Raw genomic sequence first — 16040 nt, 5'->3', positions numbered from 1 at the left:
CTGTACTGGGTTCCAGTTTTCAGCATCTCTGCTCTCACCACCAGCAAAAAAAAAAACTTGCTAAATTTTCTTCATTATTAATCTCTGGCTGCATTTCCATCTCTAAAGCAGCATGCACCTATTTGTTTGGTATGATGCAGACATACAATGACTTTTCTATAGTAGTGTTTTGAAGGCTTCTGTTATTTTCTTAACACCTCAGGCTTTCTATTTTATTCTGCTGCCTCAATCCAAGCAACAAGTCTCCATCTACAAAGCCATGCACACCCTGCACACCCTGCAGATGCCTCCCCCTTCCACCCCTCACTGCCACCACAAGGATGCTGCGATGCCAATGCCAGAGGGCAGAGCTTCTGTCCTCCTCACACGAATGGGCCCTGACGTGCTGAGCTGGTTCCCGCAGGCAGAGTCCCTCTGAAGATGATGCTGTCTGACAACGTGAATCAATTCAGCATTTCTTTATCTCATTTCAGAGCAGCAGGACTCCTGGGGCTGCGACACTGAAAATGTGCCGTGTGTTACCCATCCTGATCAAAACACTTAATGGTGGTCACCGTCCTGGACACGCTCTCCCAGGGCCGGCCCAAAGGCTGGCAGAGCCGGGGGCGCGGAGCAGGCCCTGCTCCCGCCGGAGAGCAATCTGCTGCCTGACGAGATGCTCCCATCCTCCTGCAGCAAGACCTTAAGCTCTTCTTCTTTGACACAAGAGGTTAAGGGCAATCTTGACAAATTCAAAAGCAGATCAAGTATGGTACCTCAGTGAGATGACCTGCTGCCCTACAGACTGCCAGCCAGGCTGCACTCCTGTGCTTCTCATGGAACCTGTCCCCTCCAGTTGCACGGGTTCAGCAGCACCAGGCAGCGCCTTTTCCAAACCCATTGTGGCAGTGTAGGCTTCACATCAATTGCAAAAACTGAGCTAGTTGGCTACACACCAACCAGGTCAACAGCATTTTAAAAATCTTTATTATTGTACAGCTGCTAGGCACACATACCTACAGACACATACCTGGGAACTGACAGCCTAACAAGACATTCATCTGGCTTCTGATTGATTCTGCCTCGGAAAAGCCTTTGGGACATGGCTATCTGCTGAATTTCAGACCAAGCATCCCTGACCCATAGCTCTTGCCAGTTTACTTTTCAAACAGCAATTCTGCCCTAAATGTCCCTGCAATTTAAAATCATAACAACAAATGATTGAATTAGAATAAGGTCATTGTTGCACAGATAAACTGATATAATGTGTTATGCAGAACAAGCATAAATTATTATGAACTCGTGTATTATTCTTTTTAACCACTATTTTATAGTACTTTTATATCTATAGATAGGGACACACATACACACACACTTTTTTATGCATTAACATGGAATGTGAACTTTAAGTTCACATTAACTTAATGTGAACTTCTGCTAACCAACAATTGTAACTTCCCTCTAGTGGCCAATTGTTGCTTAAATGCTAGCGATTGAAGACTCGTCTACCTCTCATTATAAAAAAGACAAATCAGCTTATTTTTGAAAAAAATATATATGAGTTTCCCTTTTGATAAAGTTTATGGTCATTATCTAATTGTAGTAGAACTCCACAGGCTGTTTCCTTATTAAAGCAAAACTTTGGAACCAAGAACCTGTAGTGAAAAGGACAGAAAAGGACAGAAAAGAAAAACATTCTCAGCTAAATAGTTCTCGCTGGCTAATTGTTCAAGTGATATAATTACACCAAAATATTGTGGTTTGTAATGCTAGAAAATAAAAGCCATAGTATTCACTTGTAGGCAGGGTAACCTGTTTTCTTGTGCTTTTCATGTGGTATTTGTGCCTACGGGCCATGACATAGCCTAGCAAAGGCCATTTTTCCTCTCATTACTGGAAATCAAACTATTCCTGTCCATGCCAGCATTCTTTTACATTCATCTGTCCTCTGACTTGTCCAGAAACTGTTGCAATTAGCTGTCTTTTTTTTTTCCCCGCCCTTTTCAGTTTTATTCTTGAAGAATCTCTTTAAAAAGATTAATTCTGGTATTCCATGTTTGGAGACCTCGTTGTGTAGGTTCTTCATCTATCAAAAGGTTTGTATGGCTCCCTTTTATCTTCCTTATCTCAACAGCTAGGAGAATGCCCACTTTCCTCATATTACTGGAACACCACTAGTCAAATTCCTAAGAACAGGGAAAAGTATCTCTTCAGATTGCCTTGTCCTATACCTGCAGAAAGTGGGTGCTTTCCAGGAGACAGTTTTAGTATATTTCAAAAAGTAAGGAATTTAAAGCAATTGCTTTGTGTGTTTGATTGTCCAGCTGGTTAGTACTTCCCCTATGCCAAACTTACAAACTTCCTGGCAATTCTCAACTGTTTGACAGACATTTTTAAGATTGTCTTAAAGATGTCTTAAGATTAAGTCTTTCTACGTCTCTTGGAAAAATAACAAAATAAATAATAATTTAAAAATTCTGGAAGGAGAACGATGTCCTATTGATCTATTTTACACTGTTTGTCATCAACAGATAGTCTGGTCTGCACCCAGCAGGCTGTGCTGCTCCACACTAGCAAGGGCTCCCGCTGCCTCTGCCATTTGTCTGTTTTTCTCTTTTCACCACTCAGGCCAGCTATCCTACTGGCTGTTTCTCAACTCTTTCTGAGAAACCTCACATATTATACTTTTTTTCTTGCATTTTCTCTGTCCCAACCTTTCCATTTTCACTACCTCTTCTTGCCACACCAAAAGGCAAACTTTCCATGCCAGCATGACCATAACTCTCTTTCACTACAGTACATATATTGCAGAACATCTACTTGAAATATATCCTGAACACTGCCATTTAGAAAACTTCACTTGTTCCCTTAGTCCTGTGAAGTCTTGAGGCCCTTTCGATCTTTGCAAACACAGGGCAGTGGAATGGGCTGCTATCCTCTCTCAGGTAAGATATTGTGTTTCAAAGACAAAGCATCCCTCTTCTGAAGTCTTGGAAACATGGCAAATATAGCAGCACCCTCTGGAAGATACATATCAAGTACTGTTTACTGTCCAACGTAAATGTAGTTCATTCCTCAATGTAGTGCAAGACCTGGGAATTTTAAATAAGTTTGGCACCAGAACTGGACTACCTAAACTTTCCCTCTTTAAAAGCTCAAGTCTGAAACCCATATTTGTACAGCATGGACCAGGTATGTTTCCTCTTCATCACTTATATCCAAAATGTGACAGAAAGCCAGGCAGAATTAAATCTACGCACTGGCTTAGATTGCTGACATGATGCCATGGGGTTTTTTTCAGCTGGCAGGGAAAGCTACCTTCTAAACTTCTTTATTTTGAGCACCTTAGGGCAAGACAAAACAGGTCAAAAGGCTGGCTGGGTCCAGGTGACAGGAGCTGTCTCCTGTCCTGCCTCTCTCCAATTTAAACATGTGCAAACCTATTACTTGCCAGCTGGCTTCAAATTTATCCTGTGCAGTTTTCCTGGAGGGACAAAGCCAGTGCTGCCAAATTCACAATAGCACAAACTTCTCCAACCCCAAATGAAGAATCCATCCTTCAGGTATCAAACATGATCACCATTTTTTTATCAGTTCATTTACATGTGAGCACAGTAAGGAATGCCGTCTCTATTTTTGCTGCCAAAATTCATGAGAACACTGGGATCACCATTTTTCTCCTTGCTTACAGTCACAACAGATCACATCTACTGTCAGTCATAGTCCTGCTGACATGTATTTATCTTGACAGCTTGATCTAAAGTTTCCACTTCTCATGTACAAAGAGCAGCCAGAGATCGCTTCAGAGATTAAAACATGATGGCCAGCTGGATTTACTTTCATTCTAGGGGCATAATTTGGGGGTAGATTCCTACAAGTAGCACATTCAGTTATTTCCATCTTCCCACAAAACCAGTTCCCGCTTCTGCCAAGTCTCCAAAATGGTCTTTCCTAAGGTAGATGAAGGGGAAAAAAAGAGAAGGAGTGGGACAGAAACACAGCCAAGGACAATTGCTTTTCAGAAATGAGTGGAATCTCATTCTCTTCCTGATTTTCTCCCCAGTTCATTCTTTTCAGAAAAGAAGACATTTCTATATGGTAGATAATATTTCTTCATATCTAATTCCTAGGGTTTCTGTTTTAAAATAGATCAGACATCATAAAAAGAGAATTTGGTTCACAAATCTTTTGCCACTTTGCTTCTGCTATGTGGAACCATGAGGAAAATTGTATTTTCCTAGGAACAATGTGAGAATAGATTACAAGAAAAATTACCATTGGGGTATCCTCTTTAATTCCCTCAGGATTTATACAATCACTTCAGTGAGAATAAAATCAAAAGCAAAGTATATCAGTAAAAGAAAAATGTAGCAACTATACGTATTAGTACACTTTGGGGAACATGAACAGATTATGTGTGTGTGTCTCCAAAAATTGTTACTGTATGAAATCCTTCTTCCCAACTAAGCCTAGGGAACTCAGACCTCTCTTTTCAGGAAGTATTCTTTAATTGAAACAGAAACAGCTGTATTTCATATCTCCCAGACAGTTTACATTGCTGCAAAAATCAACAGGTACCTGTACAAAAACCAAGGCAGCTGATATCTGAAGGTAGTGTGAAGATATCTGAAGATAGAAGTGCCAGAACTGAGTCTGTGCAGATGCCAGGAGCTGAAACAGACAGGAGTTTCCAAATACATATGGGATGGCTGGCAGAATGGCTTCTGATTCAGTGATAAGATCCCTCTTTCAAACATCATGCCCACACATCAACTTTTGGATACATCTCCTCAAGCACCCGCATCTCTTGGAATCCGTGGCTCTCCTGCAGTCTTCTATGCAGAACAGCTGCCCTCCTACCCAGTCTGTTTCCATTCATATATAGGATAGAAAATATATGAAAAGAGCATTGCAATGGACTTTGTGTACTGTAAAAGATGATGACTAAAAATTCCTCACTTCATGCACTATTTAAAAACAGATAACCATAAATTTGTATGTCAGACAATTCCTTTAGGATACAAAATCCTTATTTGGGATCCTATCTGAGGGCTCTTAAATTTCAAATCAACATTCTTATTTTCTCTTATTCACTCTTACAGGTATGGAACACGACTATTTCAGTTCTTTTCTTTGCAGTAATGTGACTAAATAAATAAATAAATAAAAACATCCATGGAAGTAAAATGCAAATCACAGATTTCAATGGGAAATGGTCAGACAAATTTGCCATTTTTTCAAATGGTAGCATGTGAAGGTATGCGACTTTCTGTATATAATTTGGTGGCAGTAATGGGAACAACTTCTTTCAGAGCCCCTTCATGCTGTTTTTCTACTTTGAATTCTTAATTACAGGACTAATCCAAAGTGATTTTTACTGCTAGTGTAAACAGAACAAACAGTGAAATTTTAAAACCACATTTATTTTTAATACAAAATCTGTTGCACTATTACAGAAGTGAGCCTGTATGTTTACCCCCACATGCACAGATAATTCAGCATCTACAATCAAATAAGAGTAAAATGATATTTCTTTTTTACCAAAACCATTGGCAAATCCTGTGAAGAAATGTTCTCTTTGTGCTTTGTAATCAGTGTTCATATAATTCATTTTGTATTTCAGTTCCCATTAAAAAACTGACCAATGGAAAGCTCAAAGGTGCGAAAGAAGCTTATTACAGCTGGGTTACATTTGGGATTACTTCAGTTGTGCTTTACCTACAATATATACATGAAAGCTGCAAAGTGTCCTATGGGCTAATGTAGTGCACTGGCAAAAGCTCTGAATGTTTCAGTTGGAATCTGCAGTAAATGAGCAGATCACTATTTTATTTTCACAGCAAAAAAAAAAAAAAAAGAAAAGAAAAATTAAGTAGATGCTTTAAAATACCATGCACACCATTGGCTATAGTACTTCTTACACAGTACAACATAAGCTTTCTTGGTTTATTTGTCTGAAACACCTAGAAGCATATAGCATCTACGCTTTAAGTGTATTTACAAATTCAACAAAATATCTACATATAAAAAGCTTACTTAAAATTAAACTTGATGCAAGTTATGAAAAACCAATTTATTGGCAAATGAAACTGAGCATTCCTTCAACCATAGGTTGTTATAAGAATTTATATTTGGAGGTAAACATTTGATTTAGTATGCGAGAAAATAATTTTTTAACAGATAAGGGTAATCCTTTACCAATAAACCGTATTAGCACTTGTCAGATGGAATGCTGTGGTTCTGAGTGGTAACCCCCACACTGCTTCAGGCTGGAGATAATTACAAAGCTGCCGCACTGATCAGGCTGGGACACAGAGAGAAATGTGCTCTCACCGATGGAGTCAGCTGGTTTAGGTTTTTAATGATTTATTTTACAAGAGCTTACACCTTGCTTTGTTAGTAAATAATTTAGCTTTGGTTGCATTTTGGGATTTTTTTTCTGTTTGTTTGCTTTCATTTTTGTTTTAAGTATTCTAAGGCCATGAAAACATGTTGTGCTGTAACTGTGTAGGAAGCTTTTTTCAAAGGGAAAAAAAATCATACTCTTCTTTATGTAATTTAAAATATTTTAAACTTTTCATTTTTAGCACAACACTTTCATAACACTTCTTTTTCTTCACATTTTTCCTTTATTTGGCAATGACAGTAGTCTGCTAATCACAGTTTACTGCACCAACTGATTTAGCAGTACAGCACATTACGGAATGCATATTGTATGAAGGCACTGAATGTATATGTTGCCCTGTGTTTTCTGGAATATTTTCCTTAATTTTTAAAGTTTTTCTTTCAGTGACTGTACAAATTCCAAAATGCATCGCAATGCATATTTTTTATGCCCTAAAATCAATTCAGTATGTTTTGATGTAAAAATAGAACACTGTACTGCTGTAATACTTGATAGATTAAAAAGGCTATAAAGTAATAGGAGCAAAGAGCAGATAATAGGGTCTCATTAAGCATCAGCAAATGCAAGTGTCATACTTAAATCATTTAGCATTTATATACTGTACATACTGTTCCTAACTGTCTTGCAAAAAGACATATGATAGCTAGACATTAAGTCACCAATTTCACAACAATGTCCACAAAGACATTGAAGTTCTATATAATACTACTATAACACTCTGACATTGAGAACGGAATTCATATCCAGGGATTCAGCTGAGGACTGCATAACAAATTGTCAAACCATGTCTTTATAGTGTACACAAGATTATCTGTGAGTTGTGTAGGGGTTCTTTTTTCCATGCATTATACTGTATTTTCAACAGGAAACAAAATTACAAGCTGTTTTTACCGTTTGTGTCAGTTCCTTTAAAAAAAAAGTAAAAATACCCAAGTTTTGAACAAAATTTGAATTTTCTTTTTTGATTCATAGTAACATACCACTTACTGTGTCATTATGCTGTGTACTGGTGTTAACCTGCATATTCTCATAGCGTTAACATCTGGTGGTGAGGAGCTCCATTACCTGTGTGTTCATAGTATGAGAAGGAGGATGTACAAGTGCTTTAAGCAAACTGGAGATACAAGGGGATCAAGTTCTGTGGTTACACAAATGAATTCATGGCATTTACAGGAGAAGGAGCCTCAGAGCTTTCATTTCCTTCTGCAGGTTCTTTCTCTTTTTTACCACTATATTGTCCAATAAAGGAGCCATCCTCATTGAACTGACCATTTACACCTTCTCCATAGTCAACTAAACTATCATCACTGTCTTCTTTTTTCACAGTTCTGTCTGAAGGTGTCCGGCTTCCTTTTTTTAGAGGTTTATGGTCCTCTGCATCGCTGGAGACACAAACAAACAAACATGGGATTAACGGATGTATTGTTTATTAAGACAAGAGCAGCCATGCATGCAGAGTTTATGAAAAGCATGTGTGCAGCCCTATAATCCTTTAGTAAACCCACATCACATTGTAGAGACAAATCAATATGATGTAGTTCATATGAAAACATGGTGTAAGAATGGTTTAAACAGAGAATGTCTTCAGTGGAGGGAAGGGGAGTTGTGGTTTCTTTTACTTTTTTTTTCCCCATCGTGCATGGCTTTTCAGTGATAAGACCTGGGCCCTTGGCTTGGAGGCCATGTAGATGCAACTGCAAGCATTAAGAAGTGGGTTGTAAAGCTATAAAAAAATAATTTGTTTGTTCTCCAAAGGAACAAGCTTATGATGTGCTGTGAAGTTAGTCTGTTAAACTTCTTAATTTCTTTGACTCCTTGAAAATGAATGAAGAATGAATTTGGTTAAATGAAATATACTGATTTTCTTTACTAGTATAAAGAAAATAAAAGTGCTGCATTTCAAATAATTTGTTACATAATGCAGGCCAGACTTGCAATTTTCAACCTTACCTTTCAAGAGACCTACATATTCCATTAAAAGGGTGCAGAAGAAACAAATGAAAATAGCCTAAGAAGAAAAGCAAAGTCCATATCCTGATAGTGATCAGTATTGTATCAATAATAAGTAGCTCTTAAAATTTCTACAATATTTACTGTGTTACAGGTAAAGCAACAATTTAGCTTACAGTAGCTAGAATTGAGGAGTTGAGAGCATGCTTAGTCTTTTCATTTCTTATCAGATCCATCTCCCTACCCTACTCTATGACCAATAATGCTCTGACAATGATGATGGTGATTTGGAGGACAACACAAAAACGAAAGGAAAGAAAGGCCAATAGAGGAGATGTCTGTAGCAAAGTACTGTGGTCTTTCCTTTGTCCATGGAAAAGCTGCAGCACCATCAACACCCTCAAATAAACTGGCAACTGTGGTAGGCTTGTATTTCATGAAATAGATATAGTTGGGCTCTTTTCAGAATCCTTTACATTGCACTTCAGTGTCAAGATGAGGATTTCAGCAGCAGCTCCAAAGCATTTTGAATTGAAATCCACTATTGCCAGCTGCACTTTTGGGTGCAATTATTTACTTTGTCTTAAACAGAACATATGACTTGATTTGCATATAGGGTACAAAAAAAGGAAGTAGTTTGGGCTTTTTATTTAGATTCACAGTTTATGAGAAATATAAAGAAACATATATAAAATATTAAAGAAACAAAATTACAGTTTGCAATTTCTAGAATACTAGGCTGAATATATACTCAGCAAATTATTTTAACCCTCTATTTCCTAAAACCTAATATCTTATAAAATAATGCAATTTTTTTCTAATTAATACTTTTAAGCACCCAGAGAAAACATATATATATATACATACATATATATATATATATATATATATATATATATATATATATAAAATCATAGGATGTACAAGGCCACATCAGATCATATAGTTAGCCAACAAAAGCTCTCTTGGAAACTGTTGCTAGAAAACCATTACACCCATTTTCCATCAAGCCATTTCTCCTCATCACCTTTTTTTGGTTTGTTTGTTTTGGAAAACACTAAGTTAAAAAATTCTAAAAGAAGGACAACTCTAATATGCATATACTTACAGAAAAAGCATATCAGAGATTTTATCATTCTGCATATACAGCAGAAAAAAAGTGGTAGGAATATCTCTCTTATTTATGTGCAAGAAAATCCTCATGCTCAAAGCACACAAAAGCAAAACCTCCAAATGTGACTGTATCAGGCTTGATGTTTTACTTATTGTGGTGTATAAGGCACGAGGATAAAAGTCATTGATCTGTGCTCACTGGTGCTGCAAACACACAGGCCAGTAACATTTAAAAGACCGTACTCCAAAACTTCAAGAATCCAGCAGCAGAGTGAAAATGTTTGTAACACTGCGAACACAAGCAGATCACAGAGACATTACTGAAGAGAGTTCATTTTGGAAGGACCCCGTATTTAGAAGGCTGAAGTTGGAATCCAGTATTTAATACTCATACACACTGTAGTTTCTCCAATGCCTCCATCAGAAGGTATTAACAGTCATTAAAGCAGGCTGCACAAATCAAATGAAGGCCAGGCCCTTCTTTTGAAACTGTAACCAGTCCTACTCCCAGGGAAGATCTGCTTTCTGGGTTAGACTGTTAAGGAAAGAGCACTGGGTATACGGTTTATTGTTTAATTTCAGGTGAATAACTTCATAATTCTTTACACCACAATACAAAGAAATTAAAAGAAATGAAAATTGCAATTGTATCATATTCTGATTGGTCATGAATCTCTGTGCAAATATTCTAAAGTATGACCCCAGCCAGTGTAATTCACTAGGTTGGAATATACATATATAAACAATATGCCTCTACTGTATAAATGCACCAACATTTTAATCCAATGAGAAGTTCGATTTGCCATTACAATTCAGAAAAATCTGAGTATGAGAACTTCTGCTTTGTGTTGCTCTTCTGGTTTTCTTATTTATATTTCTGCAAACAAAGTTTATGCATAAGACAAACAATGAAGAAATACTTACACAGTGGGTTGCACTGAGTATAAGATTTTTCTATATTTTAGTCAGGATGTGAATTCTACAATCTCTATAATTAAAAGCAAAAACAACTGCAGATTTACCCAGCAGTGTATGTACATGGAAGTGGGCACTGGTGTGAGAGCACAGTCACAGCAAATCCAAAAATCAAATCAAACCCGGGGATTCCTTCACTTGTTGCACTATATAAGTCTAGAGAGAGGTTCTGCCATGACTCTGGTAGTGGAAAAACAAGTGGGATTATCCAAGATGCTTTACACTCCTGGTTCAGAAAAGATAACATATGCCATGGTACCATTTTTTCTGTATCAAACTGGATTATGACTCTTAAATTAACACAGTGTTTTGTGTGGAAAAGAAAGAATTGAGGAAAGATGAAAAAACCAACCAAATAGGAGAAGGAGAAAAAAGTCAACATATCAATGTTTTGGACAACACTTTTGCTACCCTGGGGATTCAAAAAAGAGGAGGAGCTCTGGTGGTCTGGCAAAATGAATGTAATATCTGTTTGTTGCCAAGAAGCAAACTGCAAAAGCTGCTGAATTACATTAGGAAGAGCTATAGAACACTTTAGGCTGTAGAATTTTTATAATATTATATTGCAAAAACATGGTAAAGCCATAAATTTTGTACCCACAAGGTTTGCCAACCTTGCTTACACCTGCTCATAAAACTATTCCAAAATGCAATCAGGATAAATCAGTTTGTTTCTGTTTGTGGTTTTGCTTGCTGACTTTTATTATGTACCTAGTGTAATATTGTAATATTAAAAAATGAGTCAATTGTGTTGACTAAAATTACAGTGGCAAATTGAAGAAGCTTTTTTAAAGTTTCATTTATGCAGCACATCTAATTAATAGTCAGAAAACAATACTGGAAGGGAACCAAACATGAGGTGAGAGTGCTTTATTTAGAGCCATGGAAATTAAGTGTAGCCATACTTTTACTATTTTTTGCTGTAAAAATAAATTCCATACTAGTATTTTTTTAGGGATGAAAATTTCACAAAGAAGACTTATATGTATCATTCATTTTGATAAGTACTTATATGTACCACATACACTTCAGTAAGAAAAGCATTTACTATTAAAGCATATTCTAAAAGCATGATTTAAATATTAATCATTAATGACTGCTATTATATGAATGTTTCTCTTCTTAGTTTGATGAAACACATATCAAACTTGAAGTTAGTTATTAAGAGACATAAGAAGTATGAACGTAACAATACCATAAGTGCAAAATACAAATTTATTTGTTTTAAAAAAGTAATTCCATTTCACAAGCTTATCAGTTATTGAAAGAAATATGTACCTTGAAATCTCCTTTCTTCTTTCAACTTTTCAATTTTTCTTCCTTAGATATGGGTACATGCAGCAACCAGTCAGAATGGGGAAGAAACTTTTATGATGCCTCTGCAGTCCAGCAGGCAACTAGTTCCCAACTAAACTTTGCCACATTCATAGACATGCAAAAAGACTCAATATATGGTTAGCAATATACTACTTTTCCTTACAGCACAACTGTCAAGTGAAAGGCAACATGAAACAAAGTGGGTAAAACATTCTGGGCTATGAGACACAGAAAGTGGATGCAGAAGATGAAAACGGTTGGCACTAAATTCCTTTTTCTGTGACCTCAGGTCAATAGCCCAGAAATGTTTAAATAAAAGCTAAATATCAGGGAAAGCCACAGAAATACCTTCCTCTGTGGCTTCTCTGCATACTCCAGGAGAATCTGTTCCCACACCTAAGAGGTTTCCGCTGATACTCCTAAATTATTAGGACTGAGAGTCCTAATATTATTACATTCAATCCAGACTTCAAGCCATTTTACTATTTCTTATTTAAGCACAACTATATCAGTCTTCTGAGTAGTTTTTCATTAGCATATCTGTAATACTCAATCTTCAGTCCTGGCAGAAGCTGGAAAAACTGGGTGATGAAGCTCTGGCTTTAAAATGCAATGTACTGAAAGTTGTTAGTCACTCAAGTATTCCAGAATTAAAACAAGAATTGTCAAAGAAAGTACATGTGCGTAAATTAGAACACAGTAAGACCACTGCCAAATCCAGTTGGACTGTTCAGCTCTTCAGATAATCTCCACTGAGATAATCTCTTGTCCTGGAAGGGACCAAGCTTAGAATTACAGTCCTGAGGCACAAATCATGACTAGGTCCCTATGGAAACACACCTAAGCTGCAAGTTAAGTAACTACAAGAGAAAAACCCTACACTTGTAGTTACAAACTTTATTTTAATTGTTAATCAACTCAGAAAAAGAAGAAAGAGTAATATATTATCTAGCAATCCCAGAACTCTCTGCCAAAGTGACTCACAGCATATCCTAGAATTTCTAGATAAAACAGTGTGTGTCAAAATATTGAAGAAAAGAGGCAAAATAATTCACCAAAATGTGCAAATATCCTGAGTTACCACAGCAGCAATTCCACTACTGTATTTGCCTTGTCCTGTTTCATCTTCCTAAGAACATTCTGCAGACCACTGGACTTCCAACTTTCCCTTGTAATTGCTTGCTTCCAGTTTTCCTACCCATGAACTCACAGGTCTGTAGCTGTCATAACTTCTTAATTTCTCTCCATTTATGGACCAGAAGAGAAATTTAGGCTTATTTACACCTATGCTGATCTCAACACACATCTGTGGTACTTCTTCTGTTGCTTGCAGGTTCTTGGTGTAGACAATGACTGTCCACAATTTACTGTCTCAGTCTTCTACAACTCAGAAAACCACTGAGGGTGCAGAGCAGATTGCTACAGAGGCACTGTTTTCCCTTATATGTAAAAATGAAGGAATCCATCCAGTCACAGGAATATAGCAGCCATAGTAATTCCTTAGTTCCCAAAACACCTGCATTTCCTAAAGCATTATTTCTTTCATTAGATCAATATAGCAGAAAAATCTGATGTTGTCTGGTCCTACAGACCAGCCAACTCTCACATAGAAAGTATTCTCTCAGTTGAAATTGAGGAGTGCAAAACTTCAAACAAATCCAAACCATCCAAAGACCACTAGAAAGACTAGAAATCTAATGTAAAAAACCCTCCCCTAAAGAGAAGGGATTTGAGAGCTATGATTTCTCTAAAATATCTTAATTAGTCATTAAGATTTAAGTAACTTCATAATTTAAATCTTACTTGGGAACAACTAATTTTCTAAGCGCTGGGTTTATTTGTTCAGAAATATTGAAACATTTCCATGTCTTTCACTCTTCTCAGTTCCTGTGAAACTAGGAAGCAAGTCTATGTTCTTAGAAAGTTCCTCTTGATGGTCTGATATCTCTTTGAAAGTGAGATGTCTTTTCATACTTGGCATGAAATGAATGTGAGACCTTATACTTTCCCTTCCCTCCTTTGAACTTTGGAGGAGAACGCAAGGAGCTCAGACACTTGTGAGAACATGAAGAGCTTCCAACAGAGCTCTTTTTTTTCATCTGACGTAAGGAGTGCTTGTGTTCTGAGGCATCCTGCATGATCTGGACTAAGGATTCACCAAACAGCTTGCCCCCTGTGTATGGTAAAGACAGCAGCTTACATTTCAGATCTAGTGATGAGCTCCAAGGACGCAGCCAGAGAGCTCTCCAGGCTACAGTGAGGCATGCCACATTTTTAACAGTGAGTCTAAGAGAATCCTCAGCTGCATCATGGATAAAATTAGCTGCAATTTTACACAGCCTGCGTTTTCTCTGCATGGCACCAGATGGGACCCACTTCTTTTTGAATCTAGCTTGTTCTTCCTCTAACCATATTAGCAAAGCTTTAGAAGCATAAGTGCAGTAGATAGATACTCCAAGCTGGGCTGCAGCTAGCTTGAAAGATCTTTTAATTGCTTCCTCAATCTTTCTGTCAGTAGGATCTTTAGGGAGAGCATCTGTATTATCAGGCACTGACAGTACACAATTACCAGTAACCAATGCTCTGTCTACCTCAGGCAAGGTCCCCCACAAAGCAGCTTTATCCACTGGAAAAGGATAGAGCTTATGTAGGACTGGTGGGGCTTCATGCTTGGCTTCAGGATTTCCCCAAATCCTGCAGACAAGATCTTCCACAGCTGAATGGATAGGAAGTGCATTATCTACCTTGCCTTCTTCAGAGGCACATTCAGATTTGGAAGACTTTAGCATTAGCACCTTCTTTATGTGTTCAAAAAGGTAATTCTGATTCTCTATGTCAAATTTACGTAGAGAATCTGGTCCTTCTGGATCTTCTGTAGGGGATTCAGATGCCACCTCCCCGTCTTCAGGGGCTGATTCAACCTCCCAGGCCTTGTCAGCCTCAGGTTTCTCCTTCCCAGAAGTTGTTTGATCTTTTAAGCTGTCCATATGATCAAACTCAGAAATCTGGGAACTGCTCCCGGATGCTTCTAAAGGAACCAGTGGAACTTCTGCAATTGGTACCTTGGGATGCTTCACTGAATGGGACCTAGCCTGTGCCACAGATGTTATGCTTTGTCTGGCTGCTGTCAAAGCATCCTTTAAGACAGTGGCCAGCTCAGGCAAGATTATAGATTTCATTAGTGAATTCTTTTCAGATTCAGAGAAGTGAGTAGCAGTAGAAGGTCTTACCTTCCTGTGGCAGGAGCTCTGAGTGTCTTCTGAATCTGAGCTGCAGTCTGGGGTCTGGCTGCACCAGTGCTGGAGAGAAGAATGCTGCCTTCCCAGTAAGCCACCAATTGAGTTGCAGCTGAGGGGTTGCTGGAAAGGGGATGGCTGTCCTGCCTGAGAATCTGAGCCCTCCTCCGACCCCATTATGTGTTGCTCAGAAGCATGATGTCTAGAGCCATGCCTGTACTTCCATCCGTCTGACCTCTTTTCCTCTCGGCAGAGGGAAGCAGAGACAGAACTAACCCTTGTAAGCTCTGAAGACTGCCTAGCCCTCCTCCTGGTGTAGGAGGTCTCTGATCTGGTGCTGGAGTATTGATCCCCTGACCTTCTGAAGAAGTTGGATCTGTCAGATCTCACAGACTTTGCTTTGGTAAAGAGAGGGTTTGCTTCAGGAGAATTGGCACAGCTACCTTTTGTTCTCCTTTCCTTGTCCAGTTTCTTTCCTGTCCAAGCAGACATGGACCTGAAGTGATGAAAAAAGTTCAAAACACTCGAATTCCTAGATCTTTCAAAAATTACATTTTTTCCCAAGGGAAACCCTATACCCTTTTTCCTCAAAGAAGCACCGCATCATGTGAGGCAGACAAACTGGGAACTGAGTGACTGCAGTGATGCTGGGCTGCAGAGAGGATGACAAGGTATCTTCTGTAATCTGACTGGTTGCTGCTCCTGCCCTGTCTCTAAGGAAAAAAGAGGAAAGCCCAATATAGACTAATTACACAGAAATACATTTTAAAAAGGAGTTTTTGCAGGGTACATAGAATGAACTCTCCCGTGTGAATAAGTGTGAAAGCTTGGCATGCATCTGCCCATATTCACTAGACATGAGTGAATAAATGCATTATAAAATAATTTAATAAAGTTCTAGGTCATTCTTTAGATTAACTCAAGCCACTTAAATATGAAGATGTAAATTCAAATCTTGCTATAGGTCACACATGAAAGCAGGCTTGAATACTTATTCCAGGCCTGAGAAAACATGCATTGAGGTCATATCATTTGTACAATTCTGTACAAAGGTCAGTTTCCAA

General features: G+C 38.0%; 1 protein-coding gene and 1 long non-coding RNA gene across 44 annotated transcripts in view; both read right to left on the bottom strand.

The window, feature by feature from the left end:
* Positions 1-3000, bottom strand: part of LOC135301902 (uncharacterized) — a 32092-nt gene extending 29092 nt beyond the window's left edge. For all 5 annotated transcript variants that reach the window (XR_010363641.1, XR_010363638.1, XR_010363642.1 and 2 more), the window contains exon 1: positions 1010-3000. This is a non-coding gene — a long non-coding RNA (uncharacterized LOC135301902). The remainder of the gene's footprint in view (positions 1-1009) is intronic.
* A 1468-nt stretch (positions 3001-4468) lies between these two features.
* The window catches only part of NRCAM (neuronal cell adhesion molecule), a 142163-nt gene continuing 130591 nt past the window's right edge, over positions 4469-16040 (bottom strand). For 23 of the 39 annotated variants that reach the window (XM_064422410.1, XM_064422414.1, XM_064422409.1 and 20 more), the window contains one exon: positions 8400-15472. In XM_064422410.1, coding sequence (XP_064278480.1) covers positions 13657-15472 — 1816 coding nt within the window. In that variant the 3' untranslated portion in view covers positions 8400-13656. The other 16 variants (XM_064422434.1, XM_064422435.1, XM_064422439.1 and 13 more) reach the window with 2 other exon arrangements.

The sequence above is a fragment of the Passer domesticus genome, chromosome 5 (genome assembly GCF_036417665.1).
Source record: "Passer domesticus isolate bPasDom1 chromosome 5, bPasDom1.hap1, whole genome shotgun sequence".
In the NCBI taxonomy this organism is placed as follows: Eukaryota; Metazoa; Chordata; class Aves; order Passeriformes; family Passeridae; genus Passer; species Passer domesticus.
This window is presented reverse-complemented; position numbering and strand designations above follow the sequence as displayed.